At 35.7% G+C, this 20,153-nt stretch overlaps 1 protein-coding gene and 1 pseudogene across 8 annotated transcripts in view; both read left to right on the top strand.

The window, feature by feature from the left end:
• The window catches only part of LOC106832651 (olfactory receptor 6C76), a 40,011-nt gene extending 20,660 nt beyond the window's left edge, over positions 1-19,351 (top strand). For 7 of the 8 annotated variants that reach the window (XM_070494528.1, XM_070494529.1, XM_070494525.1 and 4 more), the window contains 2 exons: positions 9,201-9,261; positions 11,198-19,351. In XM_070494528.1, coding sequence (XP_070350629.1) covers positions 17,762-18,703 — 942 coding nt within the window. In that variant the 5' untranslated portion in view covers positions 9,201-9,261; positions 11,198-17,761 and the 3' untranslated portion in view covers positions 18,704-19,351. The remainder of the gene's footprint in view (positions 1-9,200; positions 9,262-11,197) is intronic. The other variant, XM_070494524.1, reaches the window with a different exon arrangement.
• Positions 6-9,194, top strand: LOC139041571 (olfactory receptor 6C76-like; annotated as a pseudogene).
• Positions 19,352-20,153: the final 802 nt, after the last annotated feature.

Raw genomic sequence — 20,153 nt, 5'->3', positions numbered from 1 at the left:
TATATTTTTCATTTCTCATCTCATCTACTTTTTCCATTTTCTAATCAATTTATAACTTAGATCACTTAACTTTGCCTGTTAGAGTCTCTTCCAAATAGTAATAGATTACTATTTAATTCAGAAATGAAAAACTGTAAATTCTGAGTTTGTTTAGGAGTATATAAATATTAGTTTTGATGGCCCTGATTCTTTTGTTAAGTTATTGATCCTCCACGTAGACAGAAGTGACATTAAACATCTTGGAAAGATTGTGGAAAATAACTCCCTAAAAAAAAGCAAACTGCAAAATGTTTCATTTCCAGAAAATCCTGAGAACATGTCGTCAGTGGTAAAATATTCTAATAAAAATAAAATAATATTTTACATTTTATAATGTTCCACCTAATTTTCATACACATATGATCACATTTTTAAAAGAAAATAAAATGCATTTGATAAATATATTTTTCCTATAGAGATGCGTTTATTAGTTCTAACAAGTGACTCCCTCAATAGTAAACGGCTAGTGATCTACATCGTGGATACTAGATATAAGTTTCTTTGTCCTGGCTCACATATATTTTTAGAATTCAGTAACTTGGTGGCTAACTTATTGGCCTATTTCATTATATTTTTCTTAAATCAGCAGAAGTCATTAAAAAATGTAATCCTGTACTCACTAAGTCATCGTTTCTTGTTTGCATTTGCAGACCTCAAAGAAGTCAGCAGTAAGAAATGAAAAATCAAACATTTGTGAAAGAGTTCATTCTTCTGGGATTGACAGATGACCTGGAGCTAAATGTTTTGATTTTTCTATTTCTATTTTTCACATATATACTAAGTATAACCGGAAACCTGACAATTATCACCCTTACTCTGATAGATTCACATGTCAAGACTCCCATGTATTTTTTCCTTAGGAATTTCTTTTTCCTCGAAATCTCATTCACAACAGTTAGTATTCCTGATTCCTGGTCAGCATTGTAACAGGCGATATGACCATTTCCTATAACTCTTGCATGGCCCAGGTATTTTTCTTCATATTCCTTGGTTCAACAGAATTTTTCCTTTTGGCTGCTATGTCCTATGATCGGTACGTGGCCATCTGTAAGCCATTGCACTACACGACAATAATGAACAGCAGAGTCTGCAACCAGCTTGTAATTAGTTCTTGGCTGGCTGGATTTCTCACTGTCTTTCCACCTGTGATCATGGGGCTTCAACTGGAATTTTGTGACTCTAACATCGTCGACCACTTCACCTGTGACACCTCTCCTATGCTACTGATCTCCTGCACAGACACAGCGTTCCTAGAGCTCACGGGATTTTTCATGGCAATATTAACACTCATGGTAACCTTAACATTAGTGATTCTTTCCTATGTATTCATCCTTAAAACGGTTCTGAGAATCCCCTCTGCTGAGCAAAGGAAAAAGGCCTTTTCCACTTGTTCCTCACACGTGATTGTTGTCTCCATTTCTTACGGAAGTTTCATTTTCACGTATGTCAAAACTTCAGCAAAAGAAGGAATGGCTTTGACCAAGGGGATAGCCGTGCTCAATACCTCTGTTGCCCAATGCTAAATCCTCTCATTTACTCCCTAAGGAACCAGCAGGTAAAGCAGTCCTTTAAGAACTTGGTCAAAAAATGCTTCTCAAATAAATTGTAATCATAAAGAAATTCATGGCCTGAACTTTCAATGAAATCGTATGTCTAACACAATATTAATATTGTTATATTTCTCCACCCACTACTGCATTCAACTTCCTTTTCCTTCAGGTTTAATTATAGATTTATTTTATTTTGACCTCACTTGGTTCAACTATTTTTTTTAAATTTACATTCCTAAAAAATTTCTGAGCATGAGTGATTTGACGTCACATAAGTGAGAATAACCTTTAACAGGAATGCCAGGATTAAGTTTTCACAATCATTGAAGAACTTTCCCTTTGGACACTAATCAAAAGTAAATAAAAGTTACCATCAAGCCATCCTAAAAAATTATTTCTCCTGGTGCATAAGCACAGAGTATTAAAAGCAGGTCTTCTGGGAGATGAAGTCTCCTACCTCTACTGTGCTTCTGTTTGTCCTTGTATCTCCTTTGGTTTTTACATTATAAATGTTGATCTATGCTATTTGAGGCAGAGGTGTCATATCTTCATTGTGAATTCCATCTTTTAATATTACAACATATATTGTTTAATAATATTTTGCACCAAATTCCCAAGGTGCTAGGAGTATGGTATTGATATTTCTGTAAGACATCAGTTCATTCACCATGGAGCATCTTTAATGAGCTACACTGATGATTGCTCCATAGCCACTACTTCCTTTGAATTTGTTGATGGTGAGTCTAGAGGTCATCTGAGAAAGCTCAGCTCCCTTAGAAAAAATCTGGGTTGCTTTAGGTTTCCTAAGATCCAATCTCCTCTCTTTGATTTTTTTTTTTTTTTTTTGGCAATTAAAACCATAAGCTGTCTATCTCCCAGGTATTTCTTAAAATTTCTGGTACATTGATGATACGCGAAAATGTTTTACAATGTTTGTATGGTTTCATTCTTTTTAAAAATATATGTCTTTCAGAATTTCTGTAGACATTGGAGAGTGTGATTTAAGCATGTTTCCACTGTCCAAACTTTGACATAAATCTTTCCTATGAGAAGTTCTAAATTACAGCTCTCCACATGGAAGAATTAAACTTTGCTTAGTATTCATCCGTTTGCTTCTTTCCTATCTTCCTCCACAAGGGACGCATGAACACATGAGATTATTTAATTTACCATAAGAACATTTTTCTTTAATATTCATTTGAATTCTCAGGGTTTGGGTTCTCTTTTCCCACCACTGAAAAATGAGTTCTTCTAACAAGTATTTATAGAAGCAGAGTTACACATAATCAAAAACAGATGAAAATTAACAAATTCTATCTGAAAGTATGAATGTCTAAAACATCCATATGATATTAACATTTTGGATCTCAGGAAAAACGTTTAGTACATCTGGTTGTAAAAGATATTTTGCTAAATTTGATAGTAACTTCAGGTAGAATTGGGAAGTATACTGGACTCTCTTCTTAGACATCATAGATGAATTTTCCAGCTATCCAAGAATTATGTTTTTCTTTTTCTCTTTGATTTACAAGTCTTTTCCTTTTTCCAGTTGTTTCTTTGGAGATTCTATGTAAGTCTAAATACTTGCTTCGCCTCTATTGATGCTGATCTGACTCCAGCAATGTGGTGCTCAGGAAAGTCCAGACCCTTCAGTGCATATGGGCAGAGAGACAGTGTGCTGGGAAGTGTTTAACAACCAGTTATCAGAAAAAATACGCAGACATATTATAAATTTTCCTAACATAAATTACAAGTAATAATAAAACACGCAAACACACAGTTGTAGTCAGAAGTATCAGTACACTCAGGATAATACTTCGTTGAGTGGAAATAGATGGGGTATCCAAGGACCTCAGATCCTTAGAGAAATTTGGTTGGATGCACAGAAATGGGTAGATATGTCCCCTTGTGAGCATTGTAGAGACGCTCTTGGGATTTTTCTTTACTGCCCATGTATTGGATATTTGGTTACAAATAGAAAGAGAAAGAGGCAGAACAGTGTGCAGAGGCTTTTGAAAAATTCTGAAGCTTTAAATTTAAACAAATTAAAAGAGCAACTAGGACTGACATTTTGATTAATCAAATCAGGTTTACCATAAAAATAAATGCATACTTTCATTGCTTTTTGAGAAATATAACTTTCTGTTTAATAGTAAATATTTATGCTTTATACAAATAATCTTAATTATGTACAACATTAAAAGCTGTCTGGACATTGGAGTATTTAAAAAAATGATATTAGGTGACAGCACATCTAGGCTTTTATGGCAGATAACTAAACCTGAACGAACAAGTAAACAAAACTTGAATAACATCAAGGGTGATATAGGAAGCAAAAACCGAAGGAAAAAAAATCACTGTGTCATCCAAAACATATCTTGAGTGTTGAACAATTCTCATTCACCACCCCTCAAGAAAAGGACACTCAATATTGTGGAGAAATGCCACATCGGTCTGGAAATAAGAATACCGGGAACATTTGCAATTTTCGTAAATGCAGTTAGGACTTAAGTAAAAGTACTACTTTACATAATGGAGAGTAGATTCATGACAGGTAGTAGGCAAATAAAATCATATATCCAAGAAGAGTAAATTTACAATCTAATGAGCCCATGACAGTAGATTATTAACTAAAAATCTAATAACTTGCATCAAAAACATTAGGATGAGAGTGGAAATCCCTCCCAGACATTTAAACATATCTGCACACCATTATAAGAGACAGATTACTCCACCAGAGGAACACCTGAGTTAATTTCATTGATTGTAAAAATATGAACAGCAGAGGAAAAATAAATGATTATTCAAAATAAAAAAAAGAAAGGAAAGTAAAATAAAAAATCAAATAAAAATATGCTGATGAGTGAGCTCTCAGAATTTTTTTTTTTTTTTAAGATTTTATTTTTTTCCTTTTTCTCCCCAAAGCCCCCCAGTACATAGTTGTATATTCTTCGTTGTGGATCCTTCTAGTTGTGGCATGTGGGACGCTGCCTCAGCGTGGTCTGATGAGCAGTGCCATGTCCGCGCCCAGGATTCGAACCAACGAAACACTGGGCCGCCTGCAGCGGAGCGCGGGAACTTAACCACTTGGCCACGGGGCCAGCCCCGAGCTCTCAGAATTTATTAAAAGAGCTTTTAATCTCAGAAGTTTTAATCTTTACTTCTCATTTTCAGGGAATAGATTGAGTCTTCAAAAGAGATTTATATTGAAATATATGAGAATACAATGAAAGAAATATAGGAATAGTGAATTCACATATAAGGTGATAGAGTTACAATTATTACTACAAAATTGTTTTTCTCTGAAGGAAAAAGGCAAAGATGATTTTTTTTAAAGTGTGTGTGTGGTGTAAGATTATTTACTTATGTCTTAGCTTTGTTATTTCTTCACATATTTTGCAGCTAAAATAAAGAATACAATGTAGGGCCTGGGCCTTGCTTGCTATCAAGAGCCCACAAGCCCATTGCAACCAGGGGTCCTTCTTGCCCTCTTCTGGGCAGGATGCCCAGCTGCTGGGGTTTGTGATGATCCATGGCCTGGGCAGCTCAGATCTTACCTTATCTCACTCAGAGAACATCATATCTTAAAGGAACACAGAGCCCTTCACGTGATCTACTGTTGCCGGGAATGCTGGCCATACCGTGGAGATGCCCTATTAGCAAACACATAGCTTTGGTGGCCCTTGCCTATACAAACAACTCCCTTCCCACCTGTGATAGCGGTGCACACTTCTGTCCAGCTAGCTACCACTAGACATTGCCCTTGAATAAGTCCCAATAAACCTATATGTCTCGTTCGTCATCTCTTGGTCTTTTTTTGGTCTCTCTGCAATCTATCCCGCAAGGCTTACCCAATTGGGCATGTGGCCAGACAATAATAATAAAGAAAAAAGTAATAAGAAATTGAATGGAAGTAACAGAGTTTATTCTTGGAATGACATATGACCACAGTAGCAGGCGGTACTTTTCATGTTTCTACTTGTTACCTACATGCTAAGTGTGACTAGGAACCTGATCATTATCACTCTCACCCTTTCAGATGCCTATCTGCAGAATCCAATGTATTTCTTCCTTTGGAATTTCTCATTCTTAGAAATATGATTCACGTCTGTCTGCTTTCCAGATTCCTTGTGCCCGTTGTGTGGGGCAGAACTGTTTCCTACGATAGCTGTTGGGCTCAGCTATTTTTTTGCATCTTCTTGGAAGTAACAGGGTTTTACCTTCTGACTGCCATGTTCTTTGACTACTCCATGACTCTCTAGAGATTATCTTAGAAATGAGAAACAATTTATGTCTTAGTTTTCCTTTATTACCAAGGGCATAATACTGCCTTTATCCTTCCTTTATCTCTTTCACAGTAGGTCCCAAAACTCTATCCTCATATTCAAGAAAAAGACTTTTGGAGGTATGTGAGAACTGAAAAAAATAAGTTGAAACCAAGTTCCTACATCTAATGAGTTGTTCAACTCCAACATCTCATTAATAAAATTGATTGTCTCTGGTTAATAGCTATGAATCTGACTAGATACGAAGTAAATTGATTTGATCTTGGTTTCTTGATTTTCAGCCTGGTCTGAAAATAAGCATTTTTTTTAATTTTTAAATTTATAACTTTTTATTGATATATAACTGACATTGACACAATGTACAACATACATTTTTTTCTTCTGATGAGAACTTTTGAAGATTTACTGTCTTAGCACCTTTCAAACATATAATACAGTATTATTGACTATAATCACCATGCTGTACATTAGCTCCTCAGGACTTATTTATCTTATAACTGAAACTTTGTGGCTTTTGACTCTCTTCACCCATTATCTCCACCTTCATTCACACCAATCTGTTCTCTGTATCTATGGGTATGGGGGTTTTATTGTTTCATCTTTTTTTTTTTAGATTCCACATACAGTTGAGATCATATTTATTTGCCTTTCTTTGTCTGATTTGTTTCACTTAGCATAATGCCCTCAGAGTCCATCCATGTTGTCATAAAAGGCAGGGTTTCCTTCTGTTTTTATGGCTGTATAATATTTCATTGTATATATATGCATTCATTTTTCAATGGACACTTAAATTGTTACTATGTCTTGGCCATTGTAAACAATGCTGCAATGAACATGGGGGTGCAGATATCTTTTCAAGTTAGTATTTTCGTTTCCTCCAGATAAATATCCAGAAGTGAAATTGCTGGATCATATGATAGTTCTATTTTTAATTACTTGAAGAATCTTCACACTGTTTTCCATAGTAGCTATGGCAATGTGTGTTCCAATCAACAGTACACAAGGCTTCCCTTTTCTGTATATCCTTGTCAATAATTTGTATTTCTAATATTTCTGGTAGTAGCAATTCTAACAGGTATGAGATGATATATCATTGTGGTTTTGACTTGGATTTCCCTGGTGATTAGTGTTGCTGAGCATGATGGCCATTTGAAGGCATTGTCTGGAAAAACATCTATTCAATTCCTATGCCCATTTTTTACTTAGATTATTTTTTTGCTATCTTTATATATTTTGGATATTAACTCCTTATCAGACATACAGTTTGAAAATATTTTCTCCCACTCTGTAGGTTGACTTTTCATTTTGTTTGTTGTTTCTTCTGCTGTGCAGAAGCTTTTTAGTTTGATGTAGTCCCACTTGTTGATTTTTGCTTTTATTCTCGTGTTTTTGGTATCACTTTCAAAAAATCATTACCAAGACTAGCGTCAAAGAGCTTTTTCTCTGTTTTCTTCTTTTTCTTTTATGAATCATTCATGAACTATGAGTCTAAAACAATGAGCAAAAGTACTCTTTCCAGGTGAACTTTTTTCAGAGATTCAGTTCCTTTTCTTTAATGTGACTCAATAAAAGAAAAAAGAAAGAAAACCAAGCGAGAGAAAGAAAGCAAAAAAAATAAAGTTCAGTTGGATAACACCGTGTGTGTCTACTGTCCAAAGGTCAGGGATTTCCTGGCTGATATTCGTATAAGAATGAGATAACTTCTATAGACAGACTCATGCTATCAGGCTTTATATTGTCTTTACCACTGCCTGATAATTGGAGACCACTGATTACCAGTCATTACTTCAAGCCCTACAAATGCTTGCTATTTATGCAAAGTAACAGGAATTGTTTTAGCTTTGATTATCACAATAGAGCATAAACCACATGGTCCGGCATTTCTATGACACCATTAATTGAAGACTACATTGCGCTAGTGACTTAATAAAAATTAAACTACAAAATACCCAATCTTGGGTCACACATTTAATCTATTCTTTCTAAACCCAAGTACGCAAGTATTTATTTTAAGAAATCTCTAATACTTTGCTAAAGTACTCAACTAAAAATGCGTGGCCTTTGCCAAAGAGAACCTCACTTCAGCTGTACTCAATAAAATATTTCATCCACGTTTGTACTGTAGAATCACCTAGGTTGGGATATCTTCTAGGTCTGAATTAAATTCCAACCTCATCATGCATGTTTTCTCATTGAAATTTATGAGACTCAAAGTGACTGTCTCTTCTTTTAAAATAATCAGAAGGAGAATTTAAAAAATAATCAAGGAAGAAATAATTTTTTCATCAGTCTTTCTCTTTGCTTCATGTAAAGCATAATATTACAGGTAGAATTCTACATTCCTCCAATACCTGATGGCTCCCAAGGGAACCCAATTAAAAAGTGTTTCCCAAATTAAATGCAAAGTAGATGCGCTAGATTTTAGTCTCCAGAGAGGTTTTCATTATGTTTCCCTCAAAAACAAAAAGAAACTCTTGTAAAATGTTATATTCAAGAACACAAAAAAATGGGAGCAGGTCCGGTGGCCCAGAAGTTAAGTTCACACATTCCGCTTTGCTGGCCGGAGTTTGCCAGTTCGGATCCAGGTGTGGACATGGCACCTCTTGGCAAGACAAGCCGTGGTAGGAATCCCGCATATAAAGTAGAGGAAGATGGGCACAGATGTTAGCTCAGGGCCAGTCTTCCTCAGCAAAGAGAGGAGGATTGGCATCAGGTGTTAGCTCAGGGCTAATCTTCCTCAAAAAATAACACACACACAAAAAATGTGTCTTTCTTTTGGAGAAAAGCTTTTTGGAAAACCTATGTCACTGAGCAATGTCAGAATAATCATGAAATACGTGAGATTTAAATTTCAAAACAAAATAATTTTGAAAGTATGTTCATTAGATTTTTCTCATCCTCACAGATTGGATTTTTGATTGAAATTGATGATTTATCACAAGGAGGAATCTGAAAAAAATCTTTAACTTTTTTTTTCATTTTTATATATTTTTTGAGGACGATTAGCCCTGAGCTAACATCTGCTGCGAATCCTCCTCTTTTTGCTGAGGAAGACTGGCCCTGAGCTAACATCCATGCCCATCGTCCTCTACTTTATAGTGGGATGCCTGCCATAGCATGGCTTGCCAAGCGGTGCCATGTCCGCACCCGGGATCTGAACTGGCGAAACCCAGGCCGCCAAAGCGGAATGTGTGAACTTAACCACTGCACCACCAGGCCGGCCCCAAAGTTGTAAATAATTAATATACAAAAGTTAAGTAGTTTTATAAAATGTGTTAAGAAAAACACTTTTTTTATCTGAAACATTATGTTTCCCTTATTACAGATAATCAGAAAAATATCTAGGTTTAAACTCTGAATCGGATCCATCAAGGACTATCATAAAAGTAAGTATGTTTCCTTTCTATTCACATTGTTAATTTATCTTTCTGAATCATTGAACTCTAACAATTACTCTCTTTGAAATGCCTCATAAGGGCATTTTGTTAATTCTTGCATTATTTTCTCCACCTATAACTTGCTAAATTTTTCACTACTGAGCTAATGAATGTATCACACTTGTCTCAGGAAGGAGTCAAGTAGCTTTTTTTTAGTAAGACCTCCCTTGTTTAACTAAGTATAATCATACTAGCCACAGGATGCATTATCCCATGCCATTGTTATCTGCACATACCTAACATCTCACACTTTGATTCTGTTATTAAATCAGATTATCCTCATAGTTCACTCAATTATCATCAAACTGGTTCCCCTCTTTCTACTAATGGTAGCAGCACTCCATGCTGAACTACATGAGTAAATATATTTAACAATATTAAGCATTTATGTCACTGAGATTCTAAGATTCTCATTACCTAAAATTCCCGTTATGTTGACACACACGATTATTGGAATCTTTGTCCATCAGGATTGACTAGTTCAGAATAATTGATCTATGAGTACAGAGCTAACCCATAGAGCTAAGGAAATCTCTGGATGTTGAGGCCAATTCTAATATGAGTTGCATATACATTCAATCATTAATTTGTTCTTTAATTCATTAATTAAAATTGAATTAGAATCTGTGTTAAGAACCAGGAATGGTGCAATAGAAGACAGACATGGATGCCTATCTATCTATATATACTGCTTATGTGACCTTGTGCAAGTTACATAACCTCTAGACCTCAATTTCATCATCTGGAAAATGAGTATCTTTGGCTGGCCCACTGGTGCAGTCATTAAGTTCATGTACTCTGCTTTGGTGGCCCAGCATTCACAGATTCAGATCCCAGGTATGGACCTACACACTTCATCAAGCCATGCTCTGGCAAGATCCCACATGCAAAATAGAGGAAGATTGGCACAGTTGTCAGCTCAGGACCAATCTTCCTCGCCAAAAAAAAAAGAGACTCTTAATAGGACCTACAGAAAACATTTTTGAGCACAGGGTGAAGGCTGTTTAGATCTTTGCTTTAACATTAATAATAATGATGATAATGATAAGAATAATAATAGATACTAATAAGACATTTTATTTTGTTACATGATTGTTATTGCTGTGTTATTATCTTCCTTTGGCTATATTTCCTTTCCTATCACACCCTCAAAAACTACAGTTTAATAAACATGAAAGTTAGATTATTGTTTTTGAAAGCAAAGCTTGATAAAGACTGTCAAGTAAAAATTTTCTGAAATAATATATTTCATCTTACAGGGAATAATCTTACTTTTTTCATTGTTTATATGATTGACTATAGTTAAATGATTGAATTAGTAGTTTTACACTATGATCTTGTTTATTTATAAGGGCTGGCATTATGTTTGTGGCAACTTTAGTCAAAGAGGAGCTAATAAGGTCAATTTTGCCTAAATGCAAAAGGGAATGAATTGCCTGAAAATATAGTATTTTCTGTTTAACTTTTTACTGTGAATAGAAACAAAGAGTTTTTTAGAAAAATATTTCATTCTGACTCAAAAATACCTTTTCCCATGGCGACATTAGCATGTAGAATTTTATGGGAATTAAATTTTCAAAAATACTATATATTTCAATACCTTGTTTAATCCTCCCAAATGAATTACTTCCACAATGAAATAAGCTAAGCACTTATCATTATTACCTCTTTTTATGACTGTAAAAAACAACTTACAGTCTTTTAAGTAAGTAACCAAAAATATATATTAGGAAATTATCAAAGCCAGGATTAAAATCTGTTTTTTAAAGTAATAAAACACAGGGTAACATTTCCTTACTAAAGACATTCTGAGACAAATTTGCAATTCTTGTAGGTAACCATTTTGTCACTTCTTGTTAATGCCTGTTTTATTGTTCTTTTACAGAATAAGAGCACTACAAATTTGTTTGCAATCGTATCAGGAGTTGACTTCTACTCTTATTTTTCCCTGGAGGTGTACAGAATTCTGAGTTTAGTCATGCCAAACAAGACATCAGAGAATTCCTCCTTTTATGACTTACAGATTACGCAGTTACAAGCTGTGATATTCTTCTTTATGTTGTTCACCTACTTTTTGAGTGTAATTGGAAACAGGACCATTGTCATGTTAAAACTCTATCTAATGTTTATTTGAAGACTCCCATGTATTTCTTCCTCAGGAATTTCTCTTTCTTAGAAATTTAATTCACAACAGTCTATATCCCTAGGTTTCTGATCAGCATTGCTACAAGAGATGTAACCATTTCCTGTAATGCTTGCATGACACAAGTATTTTTTTAATCCTTCTGGGTTCCACAGAAATTTTTTCCTGGCTGTAATGCCTTATGATCAGTATGAGGTTCTCTGAAAATCTCTCCCTTATACAACCATCATGAGTAACAAAGTCTGAATTCAGCTTGTAATCAGCTCTTGGCTGGCTGGTTTCCTCATTATCTTTTCACCAGTGATTATGGGCTTCCAACTGGATTTATGTGATTCCAACATTATCAACCATTTCACTGGTGACTCTTTCATGCTGCTGATTGCCTGCACAGACACAGTTGCTAGAGCTTTTGGCATTTTTCTTAGCTGTATTCACACTCATTGTAACTCTGGTCTTGGTGGTTCTCTCTTCCACACTAATTCTTAGAACATTTCTGAAGATCCGCTCTTCTGAGCAAAGAGTGGAAAGTGGCCTTTTCCACTTTTCTTCCCCATATGATTGTATTTTTCCATTTCTTATGGGAGTTACCTCTTCATGTATGCAAAAACATTTGCAAAAAATTTGTTGACTAGGGTGGTCAGCATCATGGTAAAGTGAGCTCTTTCCTTAGATTCTCCCCACAAAGATAAAATGAAAAGGACATTCATATACAAATGGATGACATGCACACAACACAAAATACATCTGAGAGACCCACACAGCCGTAAGTCTGAAGGTGGAGGTGCTGAACCCATGAGAGGAAGTGGAAGGAGGTAAGGGGATCTCCTCTCCCTCTATGTCAGTCATCCGGGATGTGGGGCTGCACACAGCTCTAAGAGCACAAGGGTGAGGGGTAGCAGTCCATGGGAACATCTTTGCTCTCCAAGCTCCCTCACAGCCTGTGGGAAATCCCCACACAGAGGTGGCTAAGTTATTGCAGGGGTGCCTTTATCAAGCCAGCACCCCAAGAGAGCAGAGAGTGAGGGCAAAGTGAGTATGCCCCAGGGATTGCACATGTGAAAGAAAGTGCCCATTCTCCGCCTATAATCTCCAGCTCAGCTGGTAGGCCAGAGCACCCATGCATGCAATAGAAAAGCTACAGCTGTGAGTGAGTGAGCTATGGATTATGGAAGGCTCAGAATGCACAACTTGACTCCCACCCAGTGGTGGCAGGTGGAAGCTGTGACCACATACTATCACTGTGCAGAGGCGCAAATCCACACCATCAAACAGTATGAAGAAATATATTAACACACCAGACGAGAAAGCAAGTGACAAACACCCAGAAATCAATCTTGAAAGCACAGGAATTTACAATCTAAAGGACAGAGAATACAAAGTAGCAATCATAAAAAGACTCAATGAGATACAAGAAAATACAGAAAGACATTTCAATGAAATCAGGAAGAAAATTAATGAACAGAGGGAATTCTTCACAAAAGAGATTAAAGCTAAAAAGAAAAACCACTGAGAAATGTTGAAGATGAAAAACACAGTGGGTGAGATAAAGAAAAATCTGGACTTCCTAAATAACAGAGCTGATATTATGCAGGAGAGAATTAGTAGTCTGGAGGATAGAAATATAGAAATGTTTCAGAAGGAGGAGGAAAGAGAACTAAGACTAAAAAGAAATTCAGAAACTCTCTGAGAAATATCTAACTCAATTAGGAAATGCAACATAAGGATTATAGATATTCCAGAGGGAGAAAAGGAGGGTGGAGCAGAAAGCTTGTTCCAAGAAATAATACCTGAGAATTTCCCAAACCTAGGGAAGGAACTGGACATAAGAGTAAATGAAGTTTGGGCTGGCCCAGTGGCGCAGCAGTTAAGTGTGCACATTCTGCTTCAGCGGCCCAGGGTTCACCAGTTTGGATCCCCAGTGCCGACATGGCACCACTTGGTAAGCTGTGCTGTGTCAGGCTTCCCACATATAAAGTGGAGGAAGATGGGCATGGATGTTAGCTCAGGGCCAGTCTTCCTCAGCAAAAAGAGGAGGATTGGCAGCAGATGTTAGCTCAGGGCTAATCTTTCTCAAAGGAAAAAAATAAAGAGTAAATGAAGTTAATAGAACTCCTAATTATCTCAACTGAAAAAGGCCTTCTTGAGGGCATATAATATTAAAACTGTCAAAAGTCAATGACAAAGTCAGAATATTAAGGCCAGCCAGAGAAAAGAAAATAACTTACAAAGGAATCTTCATCAGGCTTTCAGCAGATTTCTCAGCAAGAACTCTACAGGCTAGGAGAGAGTGGAATATGTTCAAAATATTGAAAAACAAAAACTGTCAGCAAAGAATACTCTATCCGCAAAGTTATCCTTCAGATATGAAGGAGAAATAAAAGCTTTTCCAAGAAACCAAAAGCAGAAAGAGTTCATTGCCACTAGAACTGCCTTACAAGACATATTGAAAGAAGCCCTCTTACCTGAACCAAAAAGGCAAAGGTTTACAAAGCTGTGAGAAAAGTGATAAATAGAATCAGAAAATTACAATTCTATATCAGAATAGGTCAGTAAACGATTATAATACGAAGGATACAGGGAAAGAAATCATCACGAATAACTATCTCTGCTTCAATTTGGTCACAAATTCACAACACAAAAAAGGATAGTTTGTGACAACAAAAACATGGAAGGGGAAGAGGAAAAGGATAGAAACTTCATAGACTAATGGAGATAAGATGCTCTCAGCAGAAAAAGGACAATTTCATCTATGAGATCTTTTACAAACCTCACGGAAACCACAAAACAAAAAATAAGAGCAGAGTCACAAATCCTAAATAAACAGAAAACTGAGAAAAACATCATAAAATATCACCAATCTGAAATGGTGGACATAAATATAAACAGAAAAAAAGCACAAGGGAAATATAGAACAACAAGAAAACAAAAGACAAAATGGTAGTATTAACCACTCATATATCAATAATCACTCTAATTGTAAATGGATTGACACAGGGTGGCTGCAATGGATTAAAAAACAAAACTCAACAACATGGTGCCCTTGGAGACACATCTCAGCTCTAAAGACAGACATGGAAGATGATACTCCAAGCAAATGGCAAGCAAAAGAAAGCAGTTGTAGTACTGTACTATATCAGAAACAACAGACTTCAAGACAAAAAAGATAACTAGAGGCAAAGATAGGCATTATACAAAGATAAAAGAGACATTCCACCAAGAAGACATAACACTTATTAATATATGTGCACCTAACACAGGAGCACCAAAGTATATACAGCAATTATTAACAGACCTAAAGAGATAAGTTGACAGCAACACAATACACTGCAAAGCTATGGTAATCAATACAGCATGGAATAGCAGAAAACACACAGCTCAGTGGAACAGAAGTGAGAGCTCAGAAATAAAATCACACATCTATGGACAGGTAATCTTTGAGAAAAGAGCCAGGAACATCAATGGAGAAAGGAGTCTCTTCAACAAATGATGCTGAGAAAACTCAACAGTCACATGCAAAAGAATGAAAGTAGACCATTATCTTACACCATACACAAAAGTCAACTCAAAATGGATTAAAGACTTGAATGTAAGACCCGAAACCATAAAGCTCCTAGAAAAAAACATAGTCAGTGCACTCTTTGACATTAGTCTTAGCAGTATCTTTTTGAATACTGCGTCTCCTCAGGCAAGGGAAACAAATAAAAACAAAAAAGAACAAATGGCACTATATCAGAGCAAAATCTTCTGCATGGCAAAGGAAACCATCAACAAAATGGAAAGACAACTCACCAACTGAGAGAAAATATTTGCAAATCATATATCCCAGAATGGGTTAATTTCCAAAATTTATAAAGAACTCATATAACTCAATGAGGAATTGTTTCATAGACCGTGGACCCAGGTACTTTTTCCTTAATAGTCCTCTGCCTGATTGGCCTTTCATGTGTTTTTCTTTTTAAGGATTGGCACCTGACCTGACATCTGTTGGCAGTCTTCTCTTTTATTTTGCCTCTTCTTCTCCCCAAAGCCCCCCAGTACATAGTTGTACATTCTAGGTGCAGGTCCTTCTAGTTGTGCTGTGTGGGACACCGCCTCACTATGGGCTGATGAACAGTGCCATGTCCACGCCCAGGATCCAAACCTGCGAAAGCCCGGACCACAGAAGTGGAGCTCGCTAACTTAACCACTTGGCTATGGGGCTGGCCCCTGGCCCTTCCTATTTTAAACTGATTCCCCACAGTGTTAAGAATGATACATGGATCATAGAAAAATGTACATCAGAAAATGTTGGTTTATTTTTGCTAAGCTTTCCCCCTCCCCAAATACCTGACCACTATCCTGCTGGATAATTGCCTCAAACCTCTCCCGGGACACAGATCCCACAACAAGCCAATTAAAATATACTCCCCAAAGTTGATCTTGTGCATGATTCATCAGTGCCCTATTAGTAGTTTCCCAAAGTCATTAAAAATTTTTCTCAAAGAGTATTTCAGAAGCAAAAAAAAATTTCTGTAGCAGAAATCTTAAAGGTGCTTGGTTTACTTTTTTCCTGAGGAAAATAAATAGAAATGATCCTCTGATATATCAGAATAGTCTATCAAAAATAATTGTAGAATGTTTTTCTTTTGTAACTTTCATCTGAAGATTTGGTGTTAAGATGGCAGGCGGAATATTTCAGGATTTCAGATTTTGGAAAACCTGAGGAAATTGTTCCATTAGCTATTTTGTGGAGAAACGTCAAGATTTTTGTTTTTTGAGGAAGATTAGCCCTGAGCTAACATCTGCTGCCAATTTTCCTCTTTTTGCTGAGGAAGACTGGTCCTGAGGGACCATCCATGTCCATCTTCCTCTACTTTATATGTGGGATGCCTATCCAGCCTGGCTTGACAAGCGGTGCGTAGGTCTGCACCTGGGATCTGAGACAGAGAACCCCAGAGCACTGAAGCAGAACGTGTAACCTTAACTGCTGTGCCGCTGGGCCCGCCCCGAAACATGAAGGTTTTTGTGAGGCAATATCCAGCTTTGTGGGAAGAGAGGGAAAACAGTTATTTCTCCAGGAAGCATTAGCCTACTGCTTGTCGTCTGATTTAAGATAATTGAGCACACTAATTTGCATTCAATATTTAACACTAAACCTCAATCTTTTCACAATATGTAACTATTCTCAGCTGATTTTTATCTGATAGTTCAACTTCTATTCACTGTACAGCATTGATTCTGCTCTCTGGTGAGTTTCTCTTCCTATCTCCATATATTCAATTAATAGTAAAATCAATAAACTGAAATTTAAAAATATTTTAAATGATGATTTCTATCAATTAACTGAATAATGTGGAACATGGCATAATTAACTTTAGTTAGACCTGATGCACATTCCTGGTGTGGGTATCCAAGATAGTTCTAAATAATATATGTCAAGTATTTGTATGTTTCATATCTAAATTCTATATATGAGTACTCCTATATTTCGTTAACAGATCTTTTGAACATATTGTTTCATGCTTAATGATTAACTAGATTTTTAAAAAGTATTTAATTAGGAATTTTGAAACAATAAAGTTAAAATTGGTAAGTTAATTGGATTTTCATGGAAAGTCACCTTTTATAAAAAAAAAATCAAGAATGAAGATAGGGGTTCAGAGGCTCCATCGCCATTAGGAAATAAAATGTATAGTGGATTGAAAAAATATGGATACTATTTATATAAACCATTGTTTAATATAAATAAAAGTTGATAATGCAACATTAGAATGACTTTCTGATATTTTTTATATAAACAAAAGGTCAATAAACAAACTAATATAGGTAGTATTCACTATGTCCAAGAAGAACATTTAGAATTTTCACTAGAAAACATCAGTTAGGCTTGGTTTGATCACTGATTTCCATCATCAGCAGGAATTTTATGCCTCAAAAGACAACACAAGAAAATCATCATCTCTGTATTTTGACTCTGTTTCTTTAGTATTTAACAACAAAACACGAGAAAAGTTTATGATCCGTTAATAGATTTCCCATGTAACAATTGTTAAGCAACGGAGGCAAAGTAAACATGCAGTGAGTAATCAGAGGACATTATCCAGAGAATAAGACTGATATTAAACACAAAAGGTACACCAGTAAGATGTATAATAAAGTTGGGGAATGTATCTGTAGAAGGATTTTTTTTCTAAAGACCCAGATCCTTCTTCTGAAAACATAACCATTACTTGAAAAAACAGGTGGAGACATTTATGCTTTTCTAACTGCTTTATTGTTGCCTGTCTTGATTCACTAGTAAGATGTGTTAAAAATCAACCACTAGAAATGAAAAATAGAACATCAGTGACAGATTTCATCCTCCTGGGCCTGACGGATAATCCAGAACTACAGGCTGCGATTTTCCTCTTTTTATTTCTCACTTATGTACTGAGCGTCACTGGAAATCTCAGTATCATCATTCTTACTCTTCTGGATTCCCACCTGAAGACCCCCATGTATTTTTTCCTCAGGAATTTCTCCTTCTTAGAAATTTCGTTTACTTCTGTCTGTAATCCTAGATTTTTGATCAGTATCCTAACGGGAGACAAATCTATTTCCTATAATGCTTGTGCAGCTCAGCTATTTTTCTTTATCCTCCTGGGTTCAACAGAGTTTTTTCTTCTGGCCTCTATGTCCTATGATCGATACGTGGCCATCTGCAAACCTCTGCATTATACAACCATCATGAGTAACAAGATCTGCTACCAGCTTGTAGTCAGCTCTTGGCTGGCTGGCTTCTTAGTAATCTTTCCGCCATTGACCATGGGCCTGCAGCTGGATTTCTGTGACTCCAATGTCATTGACCACTTCACCTGTGATTCTGCCCCTTTACTGCAAATCTCCTGCACAGACACAAGTACTCTAGAGCTCATGAGCTTTGTTTTAGCTGTGCTTACTCTCATGTCCACTTTGACGTTAGTAATTCTCTCCTACTCTTATATCCTCAGAACAATTCTGAGAATCCCCTCAGCTCAACAAAGAAAAAAAGCCTTCTCGACCTGTTCTTCCTATGTGATCGTTGTCTCTATCTCTTATGGGAGCTGCATCTTCATGTATGTGAAAACATCAGCAAAGGAAGGGGTTGCTTTGACAAAGGGGGTAGCTATGCTCAACACCTCTGTCGCTCCTATGCTGAATCCATTTATTTACACCTTAAGGAACCAGCAGGTGAAACAAGCATTTAAGGATGCTGTGAGAAAGATAGTCTTCTCAAAAACAATGATCTGACTAGAATGTATAGATGAAACATACACAATTTTAACCAGAGAACCAATGAATAATTCCTTTTTGTAAATATCTTCTGTCTTCTTGATTTTATTTCCTCTCAGAAATACAATTCTTCATGCTATTTTGGCTTTAATGTTCTTACATTGCAAATCTTTCTTATATGAACTTCAGCACAAAATCATTATATAATGTAATGATCAAATGTAATGCACTTTTATACAATACAACTGAAAGTCAGGACTAAAGTTACTTCTTATGTAAACATATGCACTTCAAATTATATATATGGTGATGATATTAATCAATGCCTAAAATATTTGAGCAGAATAAGGTTTATTTAGTTATTAACTCATGTATGTCTAGATTCAAATGCACATGTGTATTTATGTACAAACATATGTCTATATATGTATATGTGTGTCTGCGTATATACACATACCCTGTTTTTAATGCTGTCTTTGAAATGAAACACAGAGGAACTCAGCCATATGGATACAGAAATAACTGGTATAAAATAAACAGTAAAATAAAAGTTAAACGTGAAAAAAGAGTATGTTAATTTTCGTATTGAGCATGAAATTTAACAGTTTACTTATATTCTACATAAAAATTTTAGAAATATATTACATATTTGTAATTGTGACAGCAAATCAACACATCAAAACTTTATGCTGGCTTTTTTCAGTTTTTAGAGCAATTTATTGTGAGTACTTAAGTAAGAAAAATAATTAATAAAGAAAAATAATTAATACAATGAACTGACTTAAAGAACAATTTCATGAATGTAGAACTTTTATAATTATACGTATTACTTAAAAGGCAATAACATATAAGCACATCTCTATAAAATATTTCTACAGGGAGCTAGCAACATTTGGATTGCGAATAATACTCTTCTCTCTGGGCAACTTATTTTACCTTATTTGTGAATAAGGACTCTTTATCCATATGAATACTGGCTAATAGTACGGTTTTCTCTATTATCCATGTCTCAGTCTAACACTGATAAGATTTGACCATTGTATGATGTGAGATTATATTAGTTGCCAAATAAACATTAAACATAAAATCATGCTATGTAAAAAAAGATTTACTAGACTGAAAATTTTAGAAAGTCTTGTAAGATCTTGTAAATACTCTTCTTAGCTCAGGAGCTGGAAAGATAGATTTATACCATGACTACATATTGCTCATAATTTCTCTCACATACTTCCCTCTCTCTGTTTTTAACATACAACTTTATTTGGCTCAATTTTGTTTCCTTCTTCCATAGAAGCTTGTCTTCTGTCTTGTGATAAATAGTACAGTTCCTTGTAGACTTCAGTTCATTCTTTCAGTTCATGATAAAAAGTAGTAAACTTTTTGTCACCAAGTTCAATAAAAGTATCAGTCGGAAGATGTTGATGGATACATCTTTCCATAGGTGTCAATTATTGAGCCATCTTTTTAA

This window comes from Equus asinus, chromosome 22 (assembly GCF_041296235.1).
Source record: "Equus asinus isolate D_3611 breed Donkey chromosome 22, EquAss-T2T_v2, whole genome shotgun sequence".
Lineage (NCBI taxonomy): Eukaryota > Metazoa > Chordata > Mammalia > Perissodactyla > Equidae > Equus > Equus asinus.
The sequence above is the reverse complement of the archived record's forward strand: the minus strand, read 5'-3'. Positions and strand labels throughout refer to the sequence as shown.